The sequence below is a fragment of the Cucumis sativus genome, chromosome 5 (assembly GCF_000004075.3).
Source record: "Cucumis sativus cultivar 9930 chromosome 5, Cucumber_9930_V3, whole genome shotgun sequence".
Taxonomy (NCBI): Eukaryota; Viridiplantae; Streptophyta; class Magnoliopsida; order Cucurbitales; family Cucurbitaceae; genus Cucumis; species Cucumis sativus.
In genome coordinates, this window is record NC_026659.2 from 1646470 (window position 1) to 1671498 (window position 25029).

At 32.7% G+C, this 25029-nt stretch overlaps 4 protein-coding genes across 4 annotated transcripts; 3 read left to right on the plus strand and 1 right to left on the minus strand.

Moving 5' to 3' along the window:
- The first annotated feature begins 3953 nt into the window (after positions 1 to 3953).
- On the plus strand, positions 3954 to 12913 carry LOC101216008 (puromycin-sensitive aminopeptidase). The gene is given in 32 exon segments (XM_011656434.2): positions 3954 to 4190; positions 4599 to 4682; positions 4851 to 4895; positions 5088 to 5228; positions 5318 to 5393; positions 5561 to 5637; positions 6054 to 6167; positions 6291 to 6365; positions 6465 to 6572; positions 6653 to 6865; positions 6974 to 7035; positions 7190 to 7217; positions 7309 to 7395; positions 7508 to 7533; positions 7634 to 7697; positions 7785 to 7865; positions 8032 to 8079; positions 8160 to 8264; positions 8267 to 8368; positions 8461 to 8472; positions 8557 to 8613; positions 8817 to 8926; positions 9096 to 9176; positions 9261 to 9447; positions 9723 to 9871; positions 9956 to 10094; positions 10233 to 10379; positions 10464 to 10545; positions 10637 to 10812; positions 12071 to 12298; positions 12435 to 12506; positions 12607 to 12913. Coding segments are annotated over 32 exon segments (3135 nt in total). The 5' UTR covers positions 3954 to 4112; the 3' UTR covers positions 12688 to 12913.
- A 413-nt stretch (positions 12914 to 13326) lies between these two features.
- On the plus strand, positions 13327 to 15259 carry LOC101216493 (BTB/POZ domain-containing protein At5g41330). Its single transcript, XM_004143849.3, has one exon. The coding sequence runs from the start codon at positions 13672 to 13674 to the stop codon at positions 15100 to 15102; it is 1431 nt and encodes a 476-aa protein (XP_004143897.1). The 5' UTR covers positions 13327 to 13671; the 3' UTR covers positions 15103 to 15259.
- A 3309-nt stretch (positions 15260 to 18568) lies between these two features.
- On the plus strand, positions 18569 to 20447 carry LOC101216733 (cytochrome P450 86A7). The gene has a single exon (XM_004143850.3). The coding sequence runs from the start codon at positions 18695 to 18697 to the stop codon at positions 20267 to 20269; it is 1575 nt and encodes a 524-aa protein (XP_004143898.1). The 5' UTR covers positions 18569 to 18694; the 3' UTR covers positions 20270 to 20447.
- Positions 20448 to 21362: 915 nt separating this feature from the next.
- PIP1-3 (aquaporin PIP1-3) lies at positions 21363 to 23490 on the minus strand. The gene is given in 4 exon segments (NM_001305756.1): positions 21363 to 21739; positions 22244 to 22384; positions 22468 to 22763; positions 23163 to 23490. Coding segments are annotated over 4 exon segments (861 nt in total). The 3' UTR covers positions 21363 to 21643.
- Positions 23491 to 25029: the final 1539 nt, after the last annotated feature.

The window sequence follows — 25029 nt, forward strand, 5'->3', positions numbered from 1 at the left end:
ATATTTTCTCAAATATTCTATTTTTTAGGATTTTCCTATTTCTTACTTATACATAGAAATGAACCTCCCAAAATATAGGACCAAGTATGAATTAAATCGTAAATATATAAAATAATATATATATATATATATATATATATATATATATAATTCCCATTTGGGCAAAAAAAAAAGTTCAAAAATTGGGGAAGAATTAAATTATTCCCATTTCTAGCCGTTGCGTGGCTGTTGGCGGTGTGCACATGACCTCTGCTTTGCATTAAAGAAGAATAAGACTTTGTGTGTGATGGATTCCAATTGGGCCTGGGCTTTAAGCCCAAACTAATCTACTATCTTTTATCTTATTTATTCATTTTTACATTATCCCACCTTACCTCTAAATCCATCTCAATACTTTATTATTTCGTAACATATGTGATAGAACGTGATATTTATAGTTTATTTAACTTTTTTTGTATATATGATCTAAATCAACACTCATACATCATATATAATGCTTTAACCTAATATTTGTAACATAATAAATAACGTGATTGTTTGTCCGAACATATTTTTATTGTTACGTGGTGATTTTGTCATTATCTATGTTCTACATCAACTTGAATAGTTGTAGCAAAAAATGACATTAATATAGATTCAAATATTTCTCTCCTATTAGATCATAATGTTTCACATATACAACATAGATCACATGTACATAAAGACAACATCGCCTTGTAAGTAACCAATTCAAATAGTTGTCATAAAGACGAAATAAAGAAGTTGTAAGGACAAAACAAAAAATGTATTTGCATAATTTATATAAAAGTTTCTAACGTTTTTTTGTACCTTAGACAAATAATAGCTTTGATTTAAAAATAATGAATAACAACTTAAGAATTTAATTGTTCAAATTATCAATAAACTGAAAATATAAAAATGTTGTTATGAGTTTGTTCAATTCTAAATTTCGAAAATTGTTTAACTTAATTAATCATATAACATAACATAGAATAGAGTCCAAATTGCGAATCAAATTGATCCTAATGTTGTGTTTATTGAAAGGAGCACCAACCATCTTAGATATGTATTGAATTGTGTGCAACATGGATGGATGAGTACAAAGTATATCAAACTTCAACCACTACACTAACTTTATTGCGTAACTTGGCCTTAAAAAGTTGCCTTAAAATGATTTATTGGCTAACTTTAATAAATTCATACATCAAAGTTGAAAGTTATTGAGTAAATTTAAACCTAAAAATTTTTAATGGTTTAAATTATAAATATTGTCTTTGACCCTTTGAACTTTGTATCAATAGGTCACTCAACTACAAACACATGAAAATGAAAGCTTTGGATTTGATTAGACTTAAAGATGTCTATAGTTAGTTATAAATGCACACCATGGTTTTCTTGGGACCCTCTTGAAACATATACACCACTTATATTTTTCTTTTAAAAAAATAGATATATATTAAAAAAAAATCCAAAAAAAAGAAAGAAGATATTTTCCTTCTAATTTATTTGTATTGAAAAATTCAAATACTATCTCCATTTTTTATGTATTACTTTTGGATTACAAATTAAAATGAAGTGTTTGTGTATATTTGATTATAAAATTCTAAATATATCTAATTAATTAATAATTTCTTCAAATTTGTGTCTCTCCAATATTGAAAGCAGCTTTCGTTGCTAAATAGATATTATAGATACAAAATAAATATAACACTAACATCTAATCATTCATTTAAAAATGATTTCATTTTCAATTTTTGTGATTGTTTCTTATACAAATTCTCTATTGTAATAAAATATTTAAATTTCTAATCAAATTCTAAAACATAAAAATATAATTGATGTAAGTAAAAAATTTATAATAAATAAACCTTTTATAACTATATAATATCACTAATTATTTGTCATATTTGAAATATGTATTTTTTTAAAAAAATTGTGTTGTCTTGTAATGCAATTTTTCAATAATAATAAAATCTAGCATTTCAAAATAAAGAATAAAACTAGGGGCAAACTTTTTGATGTTTTTTGTAACTCTACCAAGAATCTTTAAGCAATTTTTTATTTTATTAATTCAATTTCAATCTTTGCCAAAATAACTTCTAAGCGTTAACAGTTATTTTTTTCCTTCTTTTTTTAGTTTTAAAAAATTAGATCCATTTTTGGAAACATGAGTATAAAACAAATAATAACAAAATATATAAATTTATTGGTAGTGTGATATAGTTTGAAAAACCTTGTTTGTTTGAATAATATTCTTTTAGATTTAATTAAGAATTCAATTATTTTTTAAATTATATTGTAAATTTGATTTTTATAGTTTTAGAAAGGTATAACTCATAATGTTAGGCGTGATTCTTGAGTTAGAGAGTAGAAGTGACGTAACGAACAAGAGGAAGCCACTAAACTGATAAAATCAATAGTAATTAGACAAACAACTAGTTCGATAGGATGACATGGACTTAAAAGAAAGGGATAAACTGGGCTTTGAGCCAAAAAGACTCGATTAGCATAGTACTCGACTAAGGATGAGGCAAAGTGTGACTCTTTCTATTTGATGAACCGAACATACTATGACCAAAATGGATTTTAAAAAGAAGTTGATGTGTGTCAAAAGCTCAATGATGCTTCCTAAGTCAAGATTCCACAATAAGTAGAATATTATAATCTAAAAGAAAGTAGATCTATTTTAATACTCAAACCTAAACACATACACTTCTAACTTGAGCACAAGAGTATGTGTGGCAAATACCACACCAGTACATGATCTTCTTATTTTGCAAGTCATATTCTTTTCCAAATTTACTATTGTCGTTGACGTGAAAGTTAAATGTGTTTTTCTCTTTCCAAAATTTACGATCTAACATATAACATGTTGCAACCAACTATAATTTTTTTTTAAAAAAACTATTTTCATTTAAACTCTTTCAATAAAAAAAATATTTAAAATAAAAATTCAAAACAACTCAAAAATCACAATTTTTTTTTTCGAAATAACTTATTTTAAAGATTAAACAGTTTAATTTGATTTAGAAGTTATATAATCACTATAATTTAATAAAACATCCCAATCAATCAATATAATTTAATAAGAACTTTATAAGTAGTATATGCTATATAAACTATCCATAAATATAAGTAAAATATAGAGAATAAATCTTAATTATAAACAATAGAAACCAAATTGTTCCTTTCTTTTAGACGATAGGAAGGAATTTATAATTTAAAAAATCACAGGTGGAATATTTGAAAAAAACAACAGAAATTTAAAAATAGAAAATCAAAACCAAAAACCTTACCAAAAGGTCTAAACTTTTAACTCTAAAATATACTGAAAGACATAACCTTTGAAACCATTTTGTCAGAGTTGGTTCTGAAAACTATAGTTTCCCAAGAAGAAGAAAAAGAAAAACCCTTATTTGAAACGCTCTTCTTCCCACTCCTCACTATCATGTACCAAATTGTTGCTAATTTGCTAGCCCAATGATCCAATAAATACATACAAAAATTCAGCAAAAGCTTATCTCCAAATACCCAATTACAGATTTACATCAAATTAGATATATATATATATATCTTCCAACGTTTTATCAATTAAAAAAGGGAGAAAAAAGGGAAAAAAAAAAGGGAAAAGATATATTTTTTATTCCACCATTTTCCTTATAAATGTATCCGGTAGCGGTGCCTTGTTGCTTGTTCATCGTAGGCTTTCGAGAGCGAAAAAGAAAGTAAATTAGTAGAGACGAAAAGATCTCTGTTTTCCTTTAATTTGATCATCAGAGGTAACTCTACAAGGCTTGCTTCCTTCAGTATTTCATGTGGATGTTTAAGTTTTAACTTTTCATGTTTATATTTATATGTCATTTTTATTTTGTTTTTCTTTAGACAATTTTTTTTATCCAGATTTTGGGTTATCCCTATATCCTCTATATAAGAGCGAACTGGGTTTTTCTCCTCTGCTTTCGTGTTGAGGGTATTTTTTTAATCTAAGGGTTTTTGGGGCCCTATTTTGGATTGATTTTGGTTTTTGATTATTTTCGTCAAGGTCTTGTTTCATTTCTGGGTTTGTCGAACGTAATTGATATTAGTAGCTCGTTCAGGATTCTTTTAGCTGAATGGCTCGGTTGGTTCTACCATGCAAGAGCGTGGGATTGGCAAGGAATAACCTCTTGGGTTTGATTTCATCTGCTCCTGTGATTACCCATTTCCCAGTTTGCTTTATTTGTTTTTTTTTTTTAATTCCATGTTTGTACTTGTAGACAATTATTGTGGAGAAAATGCTGGGTTGAGAATGTAGGGAAGTTCTTTTTAACATCTCTACTAATTGAACTACTTTTATCATTTGAGGTTGCAAAATGGCTTGACCTTATTTTATGTTATGTTTTGTGTTACGAACATTTGTGAATTGTAGTCTTAGTCTTGAAGGTATGTTTTATTTTACTGGCGGGGTTTCATGGGTTGGTTTCTATGTTCTCTGTGCAAAATAGTCTTTCTTGTGTCTGCATATTAGTTCATAAAATCTTTGTAGGATTGTGTGCATGAATTACTGTTTCTTTTTGTTGGCTGCATACAGTCTGTAAAGGATTTTTTTTCTTTGGCAGGTTCGAGCTGCACATAGGTGTGTTAATTCATTTGGAATTTCAGTCAAACGTAGCACTAGACAGAGGCCCTTATTCACTTCACAGGTTCTTGCAACTATCATCATTTTTTGGTTTTTACTTATAGTCGATAGACACATTACTGAACTGAATTCATTTTGTTTGTTACATGCATTTCATTCTTAGGGTTTATAAGAAAGAAGTGTAGGAAATTTCTAAATATTTAATTTAATTTGTTTTTTCTTTCCCTTTCAGGTGAAATCTGGACTGAATTATCGCTTTCCATATCATTTGCCGTTTGTAAGCTCTAATAACTTGATACTATGCATTCCATTCTAGCATGCCAGTTTCTACACATTCCTATTATTTGATTCTACTATTGTAGTGTCTTGTTTTGATAGTATTAGTCATCTAAGTTTCTTGCGTGTCAGAATGCATTAGTAATTTTTTCAAAATTTAAGCTAATTATGCTCACCGTCCAAATTTTTTCAGGGGACTAAACAAGCTAGTAGGAAGCTGATTTGTTCAGTTGCAACAGAACCATTGCAAGAAAAAGCTGAAGAGAACAAAATGGATGCACCTAAAGAAATATTTTTGAGAGATTACAAGATGACTGATTACTATTTTGAGACGGTATGCAAACCTTAATTTGATTTTGGATTGAATTCTTTCAACATGACAGTTTCTTATATATTTTTGGGTACAACAAAATTCTTCTATAGGTCGATTTGAAATTTTTGTTGGGTGAGGAGAAAACAATTGTCAATTCAAGAATAACGGTGTTCCCTAGAGTTGAAGGTACGTAATATATTGTTAAGCGTTGTTATTTATTTTTTATTTTTTATTTTTCAGTATTTCACCTGCAAATTTGAATGGAATTTCTGATAACATCAATGTTCATGTGGTTCCTCTCGTGTGAAATTTACTAGTAATCAATTCAATTTTTTCTCTACTCTTTGGTTCAGAGTCCAATGCTCCTCTGGTTTTGAATGGTGAGGATATGAAGTTGATTTCAATTAAGATTAACAGTGAGGACCTGAAGGTATGTGTACTGACGTGTGAAATTTCCCGCTTGTGCCAGACCCCTCTCTTTTGTATTGAGTTTGTTATAGTAGCTTGTGTCGGATTTGGACCCCTCTCCTTTTTTTTTTTTTTTTTTTTGTATATTCTTTCAATCATCATAATGAAAGCATGGTTCCCCCACCAAAAAAAAAAACAAAAAAGAAGTGAGAGGGAGAGGAAGAAAGATATGCGTACACAAGTGCATAATGCATGTGATCTTCAATCAGTCTCTACAGTAACAATGATGTGTGTCAACTATACTTTGGACTGCCAATGCAAATTTCTCAAATGAATTTAGTTGCCTTCATATGATATTTGATGTAAAGGCAGTCCCCAATTTAATATTCTTATGGACTTAATTGTCTTTATTTCATCTTTGACGCCCCCAAAACTTAGGAGGGTGATTACTATCTGGACTCCCGCCAATTGAAGATTCACTCACCACCTGCTGGAACTTTTACTTTGGAAATTGCCAATGAGATACAGCCTCAGAAAAACACATCTTTGGAGGTTAAACATGCATTCGCTGATAATTCTGTCTCTCTTTTATTTGTAAAGAGAGAAAAAAAGTGATCATTATAGTTATTTTCACTGCAACTATAGAATTGACTGTGATATTGCCTTTGGATGAAGGGATTATATAAATCATCTGGAAATTTCTGCACACAATGTGAAGCTGAAGGTTTCCGGAAGATCACGTATTACCAGGTTGGAGGAGTTTGTTTTCTTTCGTTCAATGATGTATATAGATCTATATTTTAGGTCATCTGACATACAATTATCTAATGCTAAATGAATGTTGAGCAGGACCGTCCAGATATAATGGCAAAGTACACATGTCGCATAGAGGCCGATAAGTCATTGTACCCAGTGCTGCTCTCTAATGGAAATCTTATAGAACAGGGTGATTTAGAGGTGAACTTCATTTTACACAACTCCGTAGCATTTTGTAGGATGCACATGTTTAACAGTCATCACATGCGTTGTTTCTGCAGGGTGGAAAACATTATGCCCTTTGGGAGGATCCCTTTAAGAAACCCTGCTACTTGTTTGCTTTAGTAGCTGGCAAGTTGGTAAGCAGAGACGATACTTTTATTACTCGTTCGGGTAGGAAAGTCTCCTTGAAGATATGGACCCCAGCTGAAGACTTACTCAAGACTGGGCATGCCATGTATTCCTTGAAGGCAGCTATGAAATGGGATGAAGATGTTAGTATTTTTGTATATGATACATCAACACATTTTTCATTGATTTACATGCAAACAATACACAGGATTTAATGCTATATCAATTTTGTTTTCATATGCTTAAAACAGGTTTTTGGATTAGAATATGATCTGGATCTCTTCAATATTGTGGCTGTTCCAGATTTCAACATGTATATTCTCTCTATTATTATTATTGTTATTTATTATTTTTTTTGCTTTTGTTTCTGTTCATTTTGTCACTATTTAACTGACTCTAGATGATTTCATAAAAAGTTTTATTTGATTACTTACTTGATTCTGATGGCCTCTTTTTCAATTAACCAGGGGAGCCATGGAAAACAAGAGTTTGAATGTATTGTCTCCTAAACTTTGTTACTTTTGTGACCATGTGTATGATTTAAAAGTTGAAATTTTATTTCTCATTTTCTTTTCTTTGTTAACAGATTTTTAATTCAAAACTTGTCTTGGCATCTCCGGAGACTGCTTCTGATGCAGATTATGCTGCCATATTAGGAGTTATTGGTCATGAGGTTTGTCATAAAACTTTTGTCTCTCAAGCACTTATAATCATATTTTCTTTTATACTAGTGCATAGTTACAATGATCACATGATCACATGATTTATTTTACATTGTCTTGCAGTATTTCCACAACTGGACTGGCAACAGGTTGTTTTCACGAACCAATATATTATTGAAATTCAAATGTTGTTTGCCTTGAGTCATTTCTTATTTCCTGTTGATATTCAAATTCCTTTCTATTATGCAGGGTGACATGTCGTGATTGGTTCCAGCTGAGCCTTAAGGAAGGCCTTACTGTTTTCCGTGATCAGGTATGACATTTATCCCTTGAGATATTAGCAACTTCAACTTAAACACCTGATTGATCCTTGAAAATCTTCTTGTTGCCTCAACAACAGGAATTTTCGTCTGACATGGGAAGTCGTGCTGTGAAAAGAATTGCTGATGTTTCAAGACTTAGAAACTATCAGTTTCCTCAGGTTCATCTTGTGTATCTGCTTTTAAGATTTCTATAACTTTACACACACAAATATATCATGCTTATACTTTCTCTCACCAAGTTTTACTAGATTCCAATCGCTAGTTGAATTGATCTAGAAATTAGCATTTAAAGCTCATCTTGTCCCCTTCATTTCTTTTCTGCAGGATGCTGGTCCTATGGCTCATCCAGTTCGACCACATTCCTATATCAAGGTTAATAGTTATATAATATTTATGTGAACTTCTCTCTATATGCCTATTTATGTCCTAACGGTAATCCCAACATTCTACAGATGGACAATTTTTACACAGGAAAGTGTTATTCTCTATGGGTTTGCACAAAATTCCAGCTATTTGTTTGTTCTTTCCTTTCCAATTTTTGTTTCTTTTCTTCAATTTTTACTGATATGAATTTCTTTTTGAACCTTGGGTTTTCAATTTGCTTCTTCTATCAAGTTATGATCTAACAAGGGTCCTGTACCAACTTGAACATGCAGTGACGGTAGGCTTTATCATTGAGTCTTTACATGCTGTCAAGTTCATTTTCATATCTTTCTATAAAGGGACTCTCTAATAATTGATTTCTCTTTGCAGGTCTATGAGAAGGTTTGTCATTTAAGCATAATGTTTCCCTCTTTTTTCTGGGTTAAGAAAAACCAATAACGAAACAGTTAATGCTTATGACCTTAGGGTGCTGAAGTCGTGAGGATGTACAAAACCTTATTGGGAAGTCAAGGATTTAGAAAAGTAAGGGTCGAAAATACTTTAATACTTTTCTAAGTGTATATTAAATCTGTAAAATTCTTTTGTCAGACCAAGAAAATGTTTGAGATATAGTATATAATATAATCCTTGTGCTCCAAGACTATCTTTTGTTTGTTAGGTGAAGGAACCTAACAGATAGCTTTTAGGTTTAAGAAGTTGGTTGATAAAAATTGTTTATATCACAGGGCATGGATCTTTACTTTAAAAGACATGATGGTCAAGCTGTTACCTGTGAAGATTTCTACGAGGCAATGCGAGATGCAAATGATGTTGATTTTGCTAACTTCTTATTATGGTACGTTATCCAAAAAACTTCTTGTTATGGTACAACCTTCTATTCTAGGGGTTGTACAAATTTGTCCTTGAGTTGTAACTTCTTAGTACGGAGTTTTTAACTTTTTGTTTCATTTTGAATTTTCTTCCATGCAAAATTTGTAGTGCTTATAAATATAACTAAAATTCAGGTACTCTCAAGCCGGGACCCCTCAAGTCAATGTTACATCATCTTACAATCCTGATGGTCATACATACACTTTAAAGTTCTCGTATATAATTCGTTCCTTGCTATTGACCTTCTTGATCTATTAGGAGTTGTTTACAAGTTATATTAAGTAGTTGGAATTCCACAGGCAATATGTTCCGCCAACTCCTGGGCAGCCAATTAAAGAGCCAATGTTTATACCTGTTGCTCTTGGTTTGCTAAACTCGTCTGGTTGTAATATGCCTCTTTCCTCCGTATATCATGATGGGGTATTGCAGTCTATATGTGGAGCTAATCAACAGCCAGTCTTCTCCACAGTCCTCAGGCTGACTAAGGTTAGCAGAGAAATTATATTAGTTAGTGATTGCTTCATTTAGAAACTGCTTATGAACGATAGCTGTTGGTGATTAGATTTATTTGTGGCTATGGTAGATTCTGCTTTCCCAATTAAGGTAGAGTTGAACATCTTGGGAAGCTTAGAGCACTTGTTTGTTTTTGCTTTTGATCGGGAAAAATAAGATTGAGTTAATTTCATTTGCTAAGAACTGGAGATTTAGGAAGTAGGGACACCACATTTTCCTTTATCTATTGATTTCTATGCTTGATGCAGAAAGAAGAAGAGTTCGTCTTCTCGGAAGTACCTGAGCGGCCAGTTCCATCTTTGTTTAGGGGCTACAGTGCTCCTGTCCGTGTGGAAACAGATCTAAGTGATGATGATCTATTTTTCCTCCTCGCCAATGATTCAGATGAGTTCAACCGGTCTGTATTTATATTGAAAATTTTGTAGGTTAATTCATTATTATAACTATTAAGGCTCTTCTTTCTGGTCATTTTGTGATTTAGTTGGGAGGCTGGACAAGTGTTGGCTCGGAAACTGATGCTCCAACTGGTGGCTGATCACCAACAACATAAGCCATTGGTTCTCACCTCAAAGTTTGTTCAGGGTCTGAAATCCATACTTCGTGACACAAGTTTGGATAAAGTATGTTGGGTACTTCGTTTTGTACTTTAGTTTCTTTGAAGTTCCTACTTTCTGTTCTTTCACCGAACCAATTTTGGTGCGAAGCTGGTGTGGAGACACAATACTGATGATGAAAATTAATAACCATTGGTAATCCAGGAATTCATTGCCAAAGCAATAACACTTCCTGGCGAAGGGGAAATAATGGACATGATGGAGGTCGCAGATCCTGATGCTGTTCATGCTGTTCGAACTTTCATTAGGAAGGAACTGGCCTATGCATTGAAAGAAGATCTTCTTACTACAGTATGGACTTCGCTGGACATGCAATTTATTGAAGAGATCCATACTATTATTCTGTACTTAAATTTTTACCATTGATCTTCACAGGTACACAACAATAGAAGTTCAGAAAATTATGAATTTAACCATCCTGAAATGGCCAGGCGTGCTTTGAAGAATACTGCTCTAGGTTTGTTCGAGGAAACTAATTTTGTGTGAACTACTGGTTTTGTGAAATTTTCAAGTGAACTAACATCTTCAGTTTCTTTGATGATTTTCAGTATATCTTGCATTAATTGAGGATACTGAGATTGCGGATCTTGTGCTTCATGAGTATAAGATTGCCTCGAATATGACTGAGCAATTTGCAGCTTTGGCAGCTATAGCTCAGAAGCCAGGTGAAACTCGTGACAAGATTCTTGCTGACTTCTATAGCAAGTGGCAGCATGACTATTTGGTTAGTCATTAACTCTTCTCTTCTCATTTGATGATGTAGCATTTATACGTAGTTTATAATTCTTAATTTGAGTCTATAAAATGGAAGATTCAATCTCTTTGAAATTCAATATTTTTTGAAGCCTGCAGGGTCCTATAAAGTAGATATTATTTGAGTGTTCCTTAGAATTTTAGACTGTTTGATGTTTGCTTGCATTTATTAGCATGAGAGGAGCTTAAGAATGACAGTAGCATCCAAGATTCTGATAGCAGAGAAAATCGGTTTGTTTTATTTGTATCTTTTGGCAAATTGGAACACATCTTTTAGAAGAATTATAAATTTGAAATGAAAGCGAAGGGATAACTCATTAGTAAGAGAGTCTTGCAAGAGAGTGAGCCAGAATCTTGTTTGAAAGAATCTGAATCATAGTTGGAGAAACAAGCCTTTAAAAGGTTAGTTCTGTATAAGAAAAAAATGGTTGAAGAAACAGCAAAAGGAAGAATAAAAAAGTTAGATCAATCTTCCAAGGAAGAATCTGAATTTGATTTAGGAAAAAGCCATTCAGAAGATGCTTTCGGAAAAAAGAATAAAGGAACGCAACATAAGGAAAGAGGTTTCAATGGGTCTTGTTTCTCGATGATTTAGAAGTTGATTGATGCAATATGATGGGAAGGATTTGTACTTTAAGAAGAAAAAATAGACATTGAAGCAATTGAGATGTTTAAGAGGGTTTAACTTTAGTACTCTTGGTGAAGATTTAAGGAAACATAGAAATTGGAGGAGCTGAATGGAGATTTTAAGTTTGGATACCATGTTTTTTTCAAGAACCCACGACCCCCAAGATTAATTTTATGAAATTATAGTTATTTGGGACTTTCATAAGCTATCGTATTGGAGTTTTTTTAGCTGAAGACAACGAATTTGATTGGACTTGGAAGTTCTTTTTTTAATTTTAAATCATTAGTAAGTAGTTTTGCAGTAATAATCCGAGCTTCTATTTCTTTAAAACTCAAGACAAGGAGGGAGGGAGGATAATTAGTAGTGGTGATTGTTGGTTGTTTGTAATTCTTAGTTTGAGTTTTTATTTGTTGTTTGCTAATTGTTTATTCCATTGAAGTTAAATCTCTTGCACTGATATGCTTTGAACAATAAGAAAGATTTGGTTGAACCGTTTTTAGTTTTTGACTCTTGGTTGTATTCTTCCGAAAAGGTCTATATAATTCTTTGAATTGCTTCTTCAAATTGTTGTGACAATTGTTTTTCTACACTTCTCTGGTAGGTTGTCAATAAATGGTTTGCTCTTCAAGCCATGTCAGACATTCCTGGTAATGTCGAGAATGTTCGGAACCTCCTAAATCACAAGGCCTTTGACTTGCGAAATCCAAACAAGGTATATTCTTTGATTGGAGGCTTCTGCGGATCAATTGTTAACTTTCACTCAAAGGACGGATCGGGCTACAAATTCTTGGGAGAAATTGTCATGCAACTAGACAAAATTAATCCCCAGGTCAGCTCAGAATCTTAACTCGCTTCAGCTGTAGAATTGGTGCAGCGATCTCAGTGTTAAAAATTTTTCCTCCATCGACCAGTGAGAGTCCGACTGTGCTATTCTTTTTCTCTGATTGATGTGCTGATGATTGTAGGTTGCCTCTCGAATGGTCTCTGCATTCTCAAGATGGAAGCGTTATGACGAAACGCGACAAGAACTTGCCAAGGTAATGTTGCTTTGTATGATTGGAAAATGGAATTTGTTATCTGCTGGTTGGCATTTTTGGTTTGTGATAATGATGATGATGATGATGATATTCTTTACAGGGACAACTGGAGATCATAATGTCTGCCAATGGACTGTCTGAAAATGTGTTTGAAATTGCATCAAAAAGCTTAGCAGCTTGAAAATATATATCATTGATCTAATAGGATTGTGATGGGTTTATAATAATAACATTCTTCTCACCTCTTCGGCCTCAATTTAGAAAAGAAATGCTCGTTTGAGTTTCAAGTGCCTTCCGTTGTAGTGGATTTTACATTTTAACTCATCTATAAACTTTTCTTTATTTTTTTCTTATCCATTTCCTACCATTACTAAATAAAAGCCCCTTTGTTTTGCTTTGGCCTATAAGTTTTTAGTGTCAATTTTCACCTTACATGAATATTTGAAAATTAGCTTAGTTTTTTCTTTAAATATATATACATTCATCTTTTTTACCTCATCTATACTGCATATATCATAAAAATATATTACTTTTTAAGAAGAGGAGAATTATATTACTTATTTTTTTTTTAACAAGATAAAAAATTATAGACTATTTTTATATTAATTTCTAACAGTAAATAAGCTCAAATATGACTTACATGCAGCAATATTATATTATTTTGCAACGAAATAATAATATACATGTAGACAATGGAATAATAACATTAATTACTAATAGTAATTTACTCATTTACATGCTTCCCAAAAAAAAAAAAAAAAAGAATTATTTACGTACACTTTGAAAATCACGGTGGAGATCGGTTTTCTTGATCAAATGACAAGAATAATTGAAATATTAAATTAAGATTCCATCCATGAATAACTTTAGCTAATAGTTTAAGTAATTTTTCCTAAGTTCAAATTGTAGATCAATAATGTAACAGAATTAATGAAACTTTGGAGGTAATTTTCAAATATAGCATAAGAATGTATGATATTCTTCTTATTTAAGTATTTTTTTGTTAAAAAGATTAGACACTAATTAATAGAGTTGTATTTGCATGAAAATAAACATATAGAATCCATAATTATAAATTTAATAATGAAGGCAAGCAGTCAAGCTTGTTCCCGTCCTTGTCTTCATCAATATTTTGTTCCTCTAACTTTCCCGATCGATTTCATCGATGAAGTCTCCCCCAATTTCAGCTTCGATTTCTTCTTCTCCGATTCTACCGCAGCTGTTAAACCCTGAATCTAACATTGTCACCGTTAATGTTGGTGGCCACCTCTTTCAAACCACCAAGCAAACCCTAGCCATAGCCGGTTCCAGTTCTCTGTTATCAACCATCTCCGATTCATCGCAATCCCTCGTACCCTTTATCGATCGAGATCCCGATCTCTTTTCCCTCATTCTTTCGCTTCTTAGAACCGGTTATCTTCCTTCCAAAGCCAAAGCCTTTGATCTCCAAGACCTTATTTCAGAGTCCCAGTTCTATGGAGTTGAATCCCTTTTAATCAATTCTCTTTCTAATCCTTCTCAATTCGAAGCTTTTAATCTCGAGAAATCTCTGATTCTCCCTCTCAATGGTCGAGATTCTCCGTCGACAATCGCGTCAACGCCGTTTGGATCACTCCATGTCGCTCACGGCGGCAAGATCACCTCTTTTGATTGGTCGCTTCAGAGAAAGACGACGATTCTAACGCAATTCTCCGTCATTGATTCTCTTTTAGCGTTGTCGCCATCACTGGCCGCTGCCGGCGCTACCGACTTCTCTGGTTTGCAAATCCTCAATCTTCAAACAGGCCAAGTGAAATCAATTCTTAATTGGGAGAATGTGACTCGGTCCAGTTCTACCGTGCAAGCCATCGGAGCTTCTTCTGAGCTTCTCTTCACCAGCTTCGAATCAGGCAGAAGAAACTCAAATTCCATAATGATATACGATTTACAAACCTTCAATCCAGTTACTGAAATCGCTCACAACGAGATCTACGGTGCGGAGATTGATTCAGCAATCCCAGCCACAATGTTGAAATGGGTTGCAGGTTATAATCTGTTAATGGCTTCTGGGTCTCACAGTGGACCTTCTGGAGTACAGGGTAACATTAAATTCTGGGACATTAGGAGTGGGAACATAGCTTGGGAGGTGAAGGAGAAGGTGGATTGTTTCTCAGACATGACTGTATGTGAGAATCTATCTGCCATTTTCAAGATTGGTGTGAGCTCTGGTGAAGTTTATAGTGCAGATTTGAGAAAACTTGGAGATGAGAATCCATGGATTTGTCTTGGGGATAGGATGAAGGTGATGAATGGGAAGAAAGTTGGGGTTGGAGGGAAGATTGAGAGTTACGGAAATCAAGTGTTTTGCAGCAGAGAAGGAGGGAGTATAGAGTTATGGTCTGAAGTAACAGTTGGGAATGGAGGAAATAAGGAAGGAGGATTAGGGTTAGAGGAGAGAGTTTTTAGGAAGAATTTGATGGGGAGAATGAAGGATTTGGGAGGTGGGAAAGTAATGAAATTAGGATTTGGTGGGAATAAGATGTTTGTGATAAGAAAAGATGAACAATGTGTGGAGGTTTGGAAGAGTTCAGGTAAGGGATTTTGGGATGCTTTGTAAATGATAATGATTTGATCGTATAATTTATCAAAAATCCAAAATGGGTTTGTAGTAATGTAGATTAGTTGTTGTAACGATTGAGAAATTCATTTTGTAGTATTGATGAACTTATAAAAGCATTTTGATATCATTGTAACTTGTGTTGGAGTGTTGATGAGTGTTTTTCTTTTTGATTTCAAAGTTTAGTAGAAGAGGGATATGAAAATATGTCTTATCCATCTTACAAAGTTACAAACTAGCCATTGAGATTACTTGGATTTCGGTAGGGATGACCCTAATTTAGTTTTGGACTCGAAAATTAAAATTTTGTTTATTTTACCCAAGCATTTACCCAACATTAAATTGCCCAGTTATCTCGGTAACTTCTCATGAAATTATATTGGAGCGAATTCGAGATTGCTATTGGACTTTAAGGAGAGGTCAAGTGTCCACTTTCAATGCGTATACGCGTATATGTATAGCAAGTAGAGAGTTTGAGTATTAGAATGAACTTACTTTCTTTGAAGTTATAATGTCACATTTACAATGAAACATTGATATAGGGCATTCACATGTGAGTTTTTTACTCTTGTTAGGTTAACTCTTCAACTAAATGTGCATAGGCATGCATTTAACATATTTTGTTCATAAGTTTTGAGACTCTGCCAACTTCATTTTTGGCCAAGGACGTGGTCACGTGCCAATCTCATTTTTGGCCAAGGACGAGGTTAAAGAGGTTGGTGTGGGCTTTTTGATAAGTTTCATCTTTTTTTTAAGGCTTAGATAGATTGTAGTACACTACACTCCATTTACTAACTTCAGCGTGTCGATAGTCTGAGTTCAATTGGGGCTCAAAGTCAAATTATACGTTTTCCTTAAACCATTTCATCATCTCAATTGAGTTACTTGTCCATTTGCTATTGTTTTCTTGGTTTCGTAGCTTCTCTTTCTTGCAACCCACCAAAACAATTTGGGATTGTTTTAGACCAATTCGATAACGTTTCTGATTCTTGCTTTCTATTCTTGCTTCTCATATTTTGAGAAACATATTTGTTTGATAACCTATCTTGTTTCTTGTTTCCAAAATTTAATAAACATTTCTATAATTAAATTTGGGTCAAGTTTTCAAAATCTATGAATATTAGTCTATAGCAATTTAAAACCTTGAATTTTGAGTTAAACTAAAATTCTAAACATAAAATTGTAAGTTGGAGAATAAATCGAAGCTAAACCTAAACCTTAAAAACAACAACCATCATTGTAAATAAAAGGATCAAAATGTCACTCGTTCAATCTCTACAAGTATTAGAGCATAAATCCTAATCATCTAGAACTTTATTATAAATAAACTAATCTAGAAAAAAAGAAAGTTATTTTCATAAAATAATAAAATAAAGATACTCTTTCCAAAAGAAAAAGAAAAATAGTAACTATCAATCATTAAATGAACTAACATGGAATATAGAAATGGAGATTGAAGTTGTTATCTCATAAATGCTTTGAGAAAAAAGGTAGGTAAATGGTGAGTAAGGAACCCTTTAATTGAAAGGGTGCCCCAACTACAAGTTCAGCCTTTTTAATTTTAACCATTGACTTCTAATGCACCAATCACATATTCTCGATCGAGATATATCTACGGATGACTTCAAATAAGATATTTATTATATTATTGATAAACACTAATAAATGTTTATCTCAACCGATCACATACAATAATTTTTTTTTATATTTTGTAAAATAAAATTATTAATTCTTTGTTTCCTGTAATTTCCTTTGTTTTTTTTATGCATATCAAACTTGCAATTAACGAAACAAAATTCCCTATTTTCAACTATTGTACAATTCTTGTTAAAATAAATACAAATACAAATATATGATCTATTATATTATATGATAGCACATTAATTTCAGATATTAAGCTAATTTATAAAAGTAACTTAGACCAAAATGAAAGAAACAAAAAAAAGTATTCCATAATTAATTATAATTAGTATTGTTATAATAACTTAATATTCATGTGAATATTTATAAAAACTATTTCCTCCCAATTTGTTTACTTTTTTTGGCACATACCAATTTCTCCTTCATAGGGTGCATTAATTGTTCAAATTTGTTCACTACCTCATACCAAGGTTTTTAATTTTACAAATTCTTTGGAATATCTAAATTTAAAATATTTAGAACCATTTAAATTTAAATATAGACCCCACCAAAATACCTAAATTTATATTGATACTATGAATTATAGTCACATACAAACATTGTTTGGCACAAACATGCCATCATCATCATCATTATTTTATAGAGAATTTGAACCACAACCTAAGAAATAGGTCAATTGATAAAAAATTTTGTTTATCAACAATGGATGAATGTAAAAATGAAAAAAAAAAAATTCCTTCCAATTTTGTCACTAACTTTTTATTTATTTATTTTATAGATACTTTTATTTGTGTGTCCACTTCCTATTTACTTGGCACATAACAAAATCAACTTCTAATGTTAAGACAATGTTTTTCAATTACACCTCGAACTTATAATAATGGTAGTAGAAATTGAATCTCTAAATGATAAAAGTTTATTGTTACAATTTTCACAATTATGTAATTTTGAGGGTTTAGTTTTTACATTTTATAAGTAGGAAAAAAAATTATTAGAAGAAATATAAATATATACATTAGTTTATTTTTATAGTATTATCACTTAAATTAACTTTTTTAATATTTATAAATAGAACAAAATATCACAAATTGTTTGAGTTTTGAGTTTATTTTAAAATTTGAATAGTTATTAGTTATAAATTATATTTGAAAATTTATATATTTATACCTACCTAATTGAACCTTATTATTTTTCTTCATGGTCATTGCTCCTACATAATTCCTTGGTTTGGAAAAATAATGCTTAAAATCAATATATAATTTAGATAAAGTTATGAAAAGAAGTATATTGTCAAACAGATAACATGGTAGCTCAATCACTAAAACCAAACAAACAACTCACAATGAAATTTAATTAATTTCATCTTTAATGATAAACACGCCAAAAGGAGAATTATTAAAGAAAATCCTACCTTAGAAGAAAATCCAATAAATGGTTTAATTTTGTAAAGTTAAAGTTCAATGAGACTTTTAGAATGTAACCATCCTTAATAAGTAATAACCATTATATGTATATATAACAATAATAATGGTTGGTTAGATTTTTAGGCTGATGTAAAGTTTTTTTTAAAAAAACTTGTCACTATATTTTGTTTATACTAAAAGGAAAATAAGATTGAAAAAAGGAAAAACAAATAAGAATTTGTATATTATGAAGGAGAAGAAGTGTTGAAGTGACTTGGAAATTAGGTCTTGATGTCCAACTACAAATGGTGGTATTAATGGCAATGAATTCATCAATCTTAGTTTTATATAATAAGGTCTTCTCTACACAAACCCCAAAACTCTTTCAACTACAATTTATGCCTCCACATTAATGCCCTCTTCTATCTTTCTCTCTTTATAACCTCATCATTATAACCCACTTTTTCTCAACAAATCCCCCAAGTAACTCTCAAAATGGTTTAGAGAAAGAGGCTTCTTTCTTTCTTTCTTTCTCTTTTGATTGGAAGATGGATGCCACGGTGGCGGTTGCAGTAGCTGCTTTGGTGGCGACGTACTTGATTTGGTTCTTGAATATCAAACGGTCCTTGAATGGACCACGCGTTTGGCCACTACTAGGCAGTCTTCCAGGTTTGATTAAGAATAGTCATCGTATGCATGATTGGATTGTTGAGAATTTGCAGTCCACGGGTGGCACGTACCAGACTTGCATATGCGCTATTCCGTTTTTGACTAAGAAGCAAGGTCTGGTGACAGTCACGTGTGACCCGAAGAATTTGGAGCATATTTTGAAGACACGATTCGAGAATTATCCAAAAGGGCCTAATTGGCAGGCCGTGTTTCATGATTTGCTTGGTGATGGAATCTTCAATTCAGATGGTGATACGTGGTTGTTCCAACGAAAGACTGCTGCATTGGAATTTACTACTAGAACTCTTCGTCAAGCCATGGTTCGTTGGGTTAGTCGAGCTATTAAGTCTCGATTTTGCCCAATCCTTGAGTTGGCTCAACGTCGAGGTAAGCCTGTTGATCTTCAGGACCTTTTGCTTCGACTCACATTTGATAATATTTGTGGATTGACTTTCGGTAAGGATCCCCAAACGCTTGCCCCTGAATTGCCAGAGAATAGCTTCGCTATGGCATTTGATCAAGCCACAGAAGCCACATTGTGTCGCTTTATTTTACCTGCCTTTGTATGGAGGCTAAAGAAATGGCTTCGACTCGGGATGGAAGTCACCTTAACCCAAAGTCTAAACCACACAAATCAATATTTAACCAATATCATCAACACACGTAAGCACGAATTATCCAATCAGCACCAGGTCAACAGTAATCAAACCCCTCACGACGACTTGCTATCAAGATTCATGAAAAAGAAGGAATCCTACTCGGACACATTTCTCCAACACGTGGCACTCAATTTCATCCTAGCTGGACGGGACACCTCATCCGTCGCCCTGAGCTGGTTCTTCTGGTTAGTCATCCAAACCCCACGTGTGGAGGAAAAAATCCTCGCTGAAATCTGCACCGTCCTGATGGAGACACGTGGCAAAGAAATGTCCACATGGACGGAAGAGCCATTAGGATTTGAAGAAGTGGATCGATTGATTTACCTCAAAGCCGCCTTATCGGAAACTCTCCGACTCTACCCATCGGTGCCGGAAGATTCAAAACATGTGATAAACGACGATGTTTTACCCACCGGAACTTTCGTCCCTGCCGGCTCCTCCGTCACGTATTCAATATATTCAACTGGTCGAATGAAATTCATCTGGGGAGAAGATTGTTTAGAATTCAAACCAGAGAGATGGTTACATACAAATGAAAATGCTTATAAATTCGTTGCCTTTAATGCCGGCCCAAGAATTTGTTTAGGAAAAGATTTGGCTTATTTACAAATGAAGTCGATTGCGGCAGCGGTCTTGCTCCGCCACCGCCTGACGGTGGTCCCCGGCCACCGTGTTGAGCAAAAGATGTCGTTGACGTTGTTCATGAAGTATGGCCTTAAAGTTCACTTGCATCCCAGAGATTTAGGCCGTGTGGTGGAGACAATTAGCAAAACCGCGGCGGAGACGGCGACTTGACGTTGCTAGGCCCCAACGGCGATCTTGTACCACTATTAAAAAATATTTTTAATTTTTGTTGTATTTTATGAATATATGTAACAAATTCAAGAAAACAATAGCACGAAGTGTTGTTTATTCTTGAAATAATATATTAACTTAAAGGAAAATATTGCAATTTTACAAAAATTTGGTTCTCTCTCTCTATATATATACACATGTTTAATTATTAAAAATGGGTTGATTTCCTTTCAATTTAGTGTAAGAATTAAGATTTAATTTTTAGTCTAGGCTCAATTTTAAGTACTTCATATTATAGTATTTGAATAAATTTCACAAATGAAACCAAAACCCAAATGCCCACTCTTTTTTTATTGTTCTCACAGCCCATTTGTGCAGTCTCATGAACCATATTATAAATGTGTCTTATATTTTCAAATCACATCCAACAAAATTACTATTTGGGCACTTTTTTTTTTGTTCACTTAAAGATCAATTACAGTTTTTTTTATTAAAAAAAACAATATATTTTTTTAGATTTTTCTAATGATTGGAGTATATATGTTGCAGAAAGATAGTGTATGCAGTATGCATGTACGGTTTGGCCAACTACTTGAGATTCCCAATTCTTTCATTTATTAATATTGGATTCAATTTCAAGCCTAAAGAGTCTAGTGAAGATCATGGGATTTGGAAACAATAGATTCATTGGACAAATCAGATGTACCTCAACAAGAAGGAAAATGATTGACTAGAAAGAAACTCCTAATTAAACATTTGCGATTGCAATCCTCATGTGAATTGTACTTTAATTAGAAGAATGTTTCCAAAAAAAATTAATTGTTCTTGCATCTCTATTTTATTTTTCCATTGTGGCTGAGAACCTAAATCGAAGCTCAGGGTCTATTTACTCAAAAAATGTTTAGATCAAACTAGACGATAATCAGATAAATGAAGATTGGTTACATAGAAAACATTAGAAATCAAACTATAGTATGTCAACACATTGGCAACTTTTATTATACTATGAACATTGAAAAAGATGCATGTCAAAGATATATAGGAATGAGCCATGTGAGATTCAAAAATGAAAGTTGTAAAGACAAATTGATGATTGCACAAAAGAATTAATATATAATCCATTACATAACTTGAAAATTACAACATCCACTAATAATTAAGACATAGATAACTTAATTTACACACAAACCCATCTCAGTCTCTCTCAAGAAACACCAAAATAAACAACGTTTACAGATACCAAAAAAGAGATAAAGAAGAGAACACACGCATATTAAGAAAGAAATGAAAAAAAGAAGATGATATATTCCAAAGATAATCTCTTAGGAAATGATAATAATGATATTATGAATTATGAAGCTGTTCTTCTGACCTTCAAGCTCTGGCCTTGAATGGAATGGCTCTGATGATGATTTGGTGGTAAATAGCAGCCAAAGTAGCTCCAACAAAAGGTCCCACCCAGAAGATCCACTACATATACATAATATTCCCCAAAAAAAATTATTATTGATTAAATCTCAACCATTCATCACCAAAATCACCCCTTGATTCAAGTAGATCTCATTATCTTTATTTTCGTTATTTTAATTCAAAGAGTTGGGAGAGTGGGCCCTTAGTGATGGTGTTTACTATCGACTAACGTTTTGGAAATACATTTTAATCACTCGGTTAATTCAATATTATTAATTTCACATTTTAAAGGTAGATTTCATATCAACAAAAACTAATTTTTAAAAATTAAAAACATGTTTCATAGTTATTTAGAAAATAGCAATTCTATTTTTAGCCATTTTAAAATCTCTTCCAAACATGACTTCAAAAATTAATATTCTAGTTTACTTTGGTTTGCATATTAATTTACCATTTTACCCCTTTTGTCTTTTAAGGGCAAGAAAAACAACAAATTTGTGGATTAACAAAATAGTAAAACTAAAGGCTAAAAAGGTAATTAGACTTTCAAAGGGTTGTACTTACATGGTCATCCCAAGCGTGTTGCCTGTTGTAGATGATGGCAGCTCCGAGACTCCTGGCCGGATTAATGCCGGTTCCGGTGATGGGAATGGTGGCCAAATGGACCAAAAACACTGCAAACCCAATGGGAAGAGGAGCCAAAATCTACAAACAAAATCCATATTTTATTTATAGACAACTGAATAATATCCAACCTAACGGTTAAAAAAGAAAACAACAAAACTTACAGGGACGTGAGAATCTCTGGCATTTCTCTTAGCATCGGTGGCGGAGAAGACGGTGTAGACGAGAACGAAGGTACCGATGATCTCAGCACCAAGACCGCTACCCTTGGTGTAGCCAGAGGACACGAAGTTGGCACCACCGAGCTTCTGCACGTAGGAGGACCCCTCGAAGCCCTTGACGACGCCGGCGCCGCAGATGGCGCCGAGGCATTGCATTATGATGTAGAATACTGCTCTTGTGAGGGACAGTTTTCTGGCCAGGAAAAGCCCGAAGGTCACTGCCGGATTAATGTGCCCACCTGAGAAGAAAACATACCCAAACCAAAATAAGGATTTACCACAATAATTATCAAACTAACTCGTAATAATACATCGCATATAAGTTCATTTAATTATTATAGCTCTTCATGTTCAAACTTTAAGCTTAAATAATCATTTAACATAATATTTCCCTTAATTATATCTTCGGGAAAGCTTAATTATGGTCTCAAGATCTTCAAAATAAATAAATAAATATTTTGTTGCAGAACACACACTAAAGAAAACGAAATAATCCTTTAAATAAACAAACTAAAGATTAAGTAACTAAAATGAACAAAGTTAAGAGTTTCATCCAAACCCTATACAATACTTCCAAACACCATACAGATCTAAGAACAAAACGGAACAAGACAGTGGTTTAGGTTTCAGGGTTTTACCGGAGATGCCGGCGGTGCAGTAGACGAGGGCGAAGATCATGCCGCCGAAGGCCCAAGCAATGCCCTGAATGCCGACGCTGTTGCATTTGGACGGAGATCGGTTGACTCCCATCACCGTCAAGATGGTGATGTAGAGGAACAAGAAAGTGGCCATAAACTCCGCGATTCCGGCTCTGTAAAACGACCATGACTTCAGCTCGCCCGGCTCGTACAGTGGCGCCGGCGGTGGCTCTTTGTAGTCCTTGTCCGTCTGCGCCGATGTGCCAATTGGCTGCCTTTCTGAGAACTTGTTTGCTCCTAGCTTCACGTCCTCTTCTTTCCCCTCCATTTTCTTATTCTTCTTCTTTGCTGAGTTTTGCTTAGAAAATGTAACAAGGGAGGTTCTCTTCTCTCACTCTAGAATGAGATTTCTCTCTCCTGTTAATGGGGTTTTGTTTTCCTTTAGCTTTTAGGAAGAAGGTAGAAGGAGAAGGTTAGCAGGTGGAGTGTTTTTATAGACTGAAAATTAGTGTTCTATTCTCTTCTTTTACTTTTTGGTTTAAATTTAAGCTATGTGTCTTTTTTAATATAAGATTTAATACAACGAAATAGAGAGACTTATTTTCATGTCTATTTTTTAATTATGTGTTTTATTAGTGTAATTGACATTTAATTGCTCCAATTTAAATCCAAACGTGAATTATCAAATTTATGTACTCATTTAATATGTACTTATCACTTTGATATAATATATAATAATTTATAAGTAGGATATTTATTTAAACTTAAAATCTAAAGAAACCATGACAAAAATATTTCATCTATTTGTTCATATTGATGACAAGTATTGGATGATATAAGATGACTATTCGAAGGTTATGGAACGGGTTATTTATTCTTAAATTTACTATTTTTGTAATTTGAAAAATGTAATGACATAAATTATATTATTATAATTTTTTTTTTGTAATGTCTTAGAACAATTATTTATTTTAATTTCTACTCAAATTAGGTATATCCAAAAGTTGTTCTAATGCAAAATTAATTATTATCATTAGGTTGCTTGATTGATATTGTTATAATTGAAAATAATGTAATTTTGAACCATTTAAAAAAAATAGCAAGATAGAGAGATACATTCGTAACAAAACAAAATAAAAGATTGGAAGAATTACTAAATGCTAAAAAATGAGGTGTCAAATGGTTTTCATTTATCCTTTGATTAAAATTATTATAAAAAAAAGGCCATGATGATTATTTATTTTCCTTTTTGGAGGGACATGATGATTTTTGAAGAAAATGGGACATGGTGAAATGTTAAAGTGAATAAAATAAATAAAGCAAGAAATTGGAATTAGAGATTAATTAAAGGTTTTAATTATAAGCCAACACATAGGAATTAGATGAATATTATAATTTAAGCAAGCATAGAAATTAGGGAAAGTGGCATTATCGTTATTTTAAGGATCTTTCTAGAAAAAGGTGACTTGGATTTGACATCTTATTGGTTGCTTCTCTCCTTCTTCGTTCTTATCCTCAACACTAATACTCTCCACACTCTCATCTTTTTAGTTCTTTTTTTAAACGGTCACAAAATCAACATACCTTTAATTTCGTAAATATTCTATGCAAGAGTATAAATGGATGGTTGATCAGTTGATGGATGATTATTTTTTAAAATGTTAACTATTTGAATTTAATGAAACTACATCAATCAAAATCCTCATTGTCTTCAACCCTAGACTTGCCTTTAGATTAGTTAGTTATGGTCAGTCAGCTTTGTTTTTTGATTTACCATGTTTCATCTCTATTTTCTTCTTTTCATTGTTTCATGGATTCAAAAATTTTAATATTACATCATCAAACAATTTTAATTAATTTTACATAA

Excerpts from the sequence above, each read along its gene's own strand:
- LOC101216493 (XM_004143849.3), top strand. The coding sequence starts at position 13,672 with ATGAAGTCTCCCCCAATTTCAGCTTCGATTTCTTCTTCTCCGATTCTA.
- LOC101216733 (XM_004143850.3), top strand. The coding sequence starts at position 18,695 with ATGGATGCCACGGTGGCGGTTGCAGTAGCTGCTTTGGTGGCGACGTAC.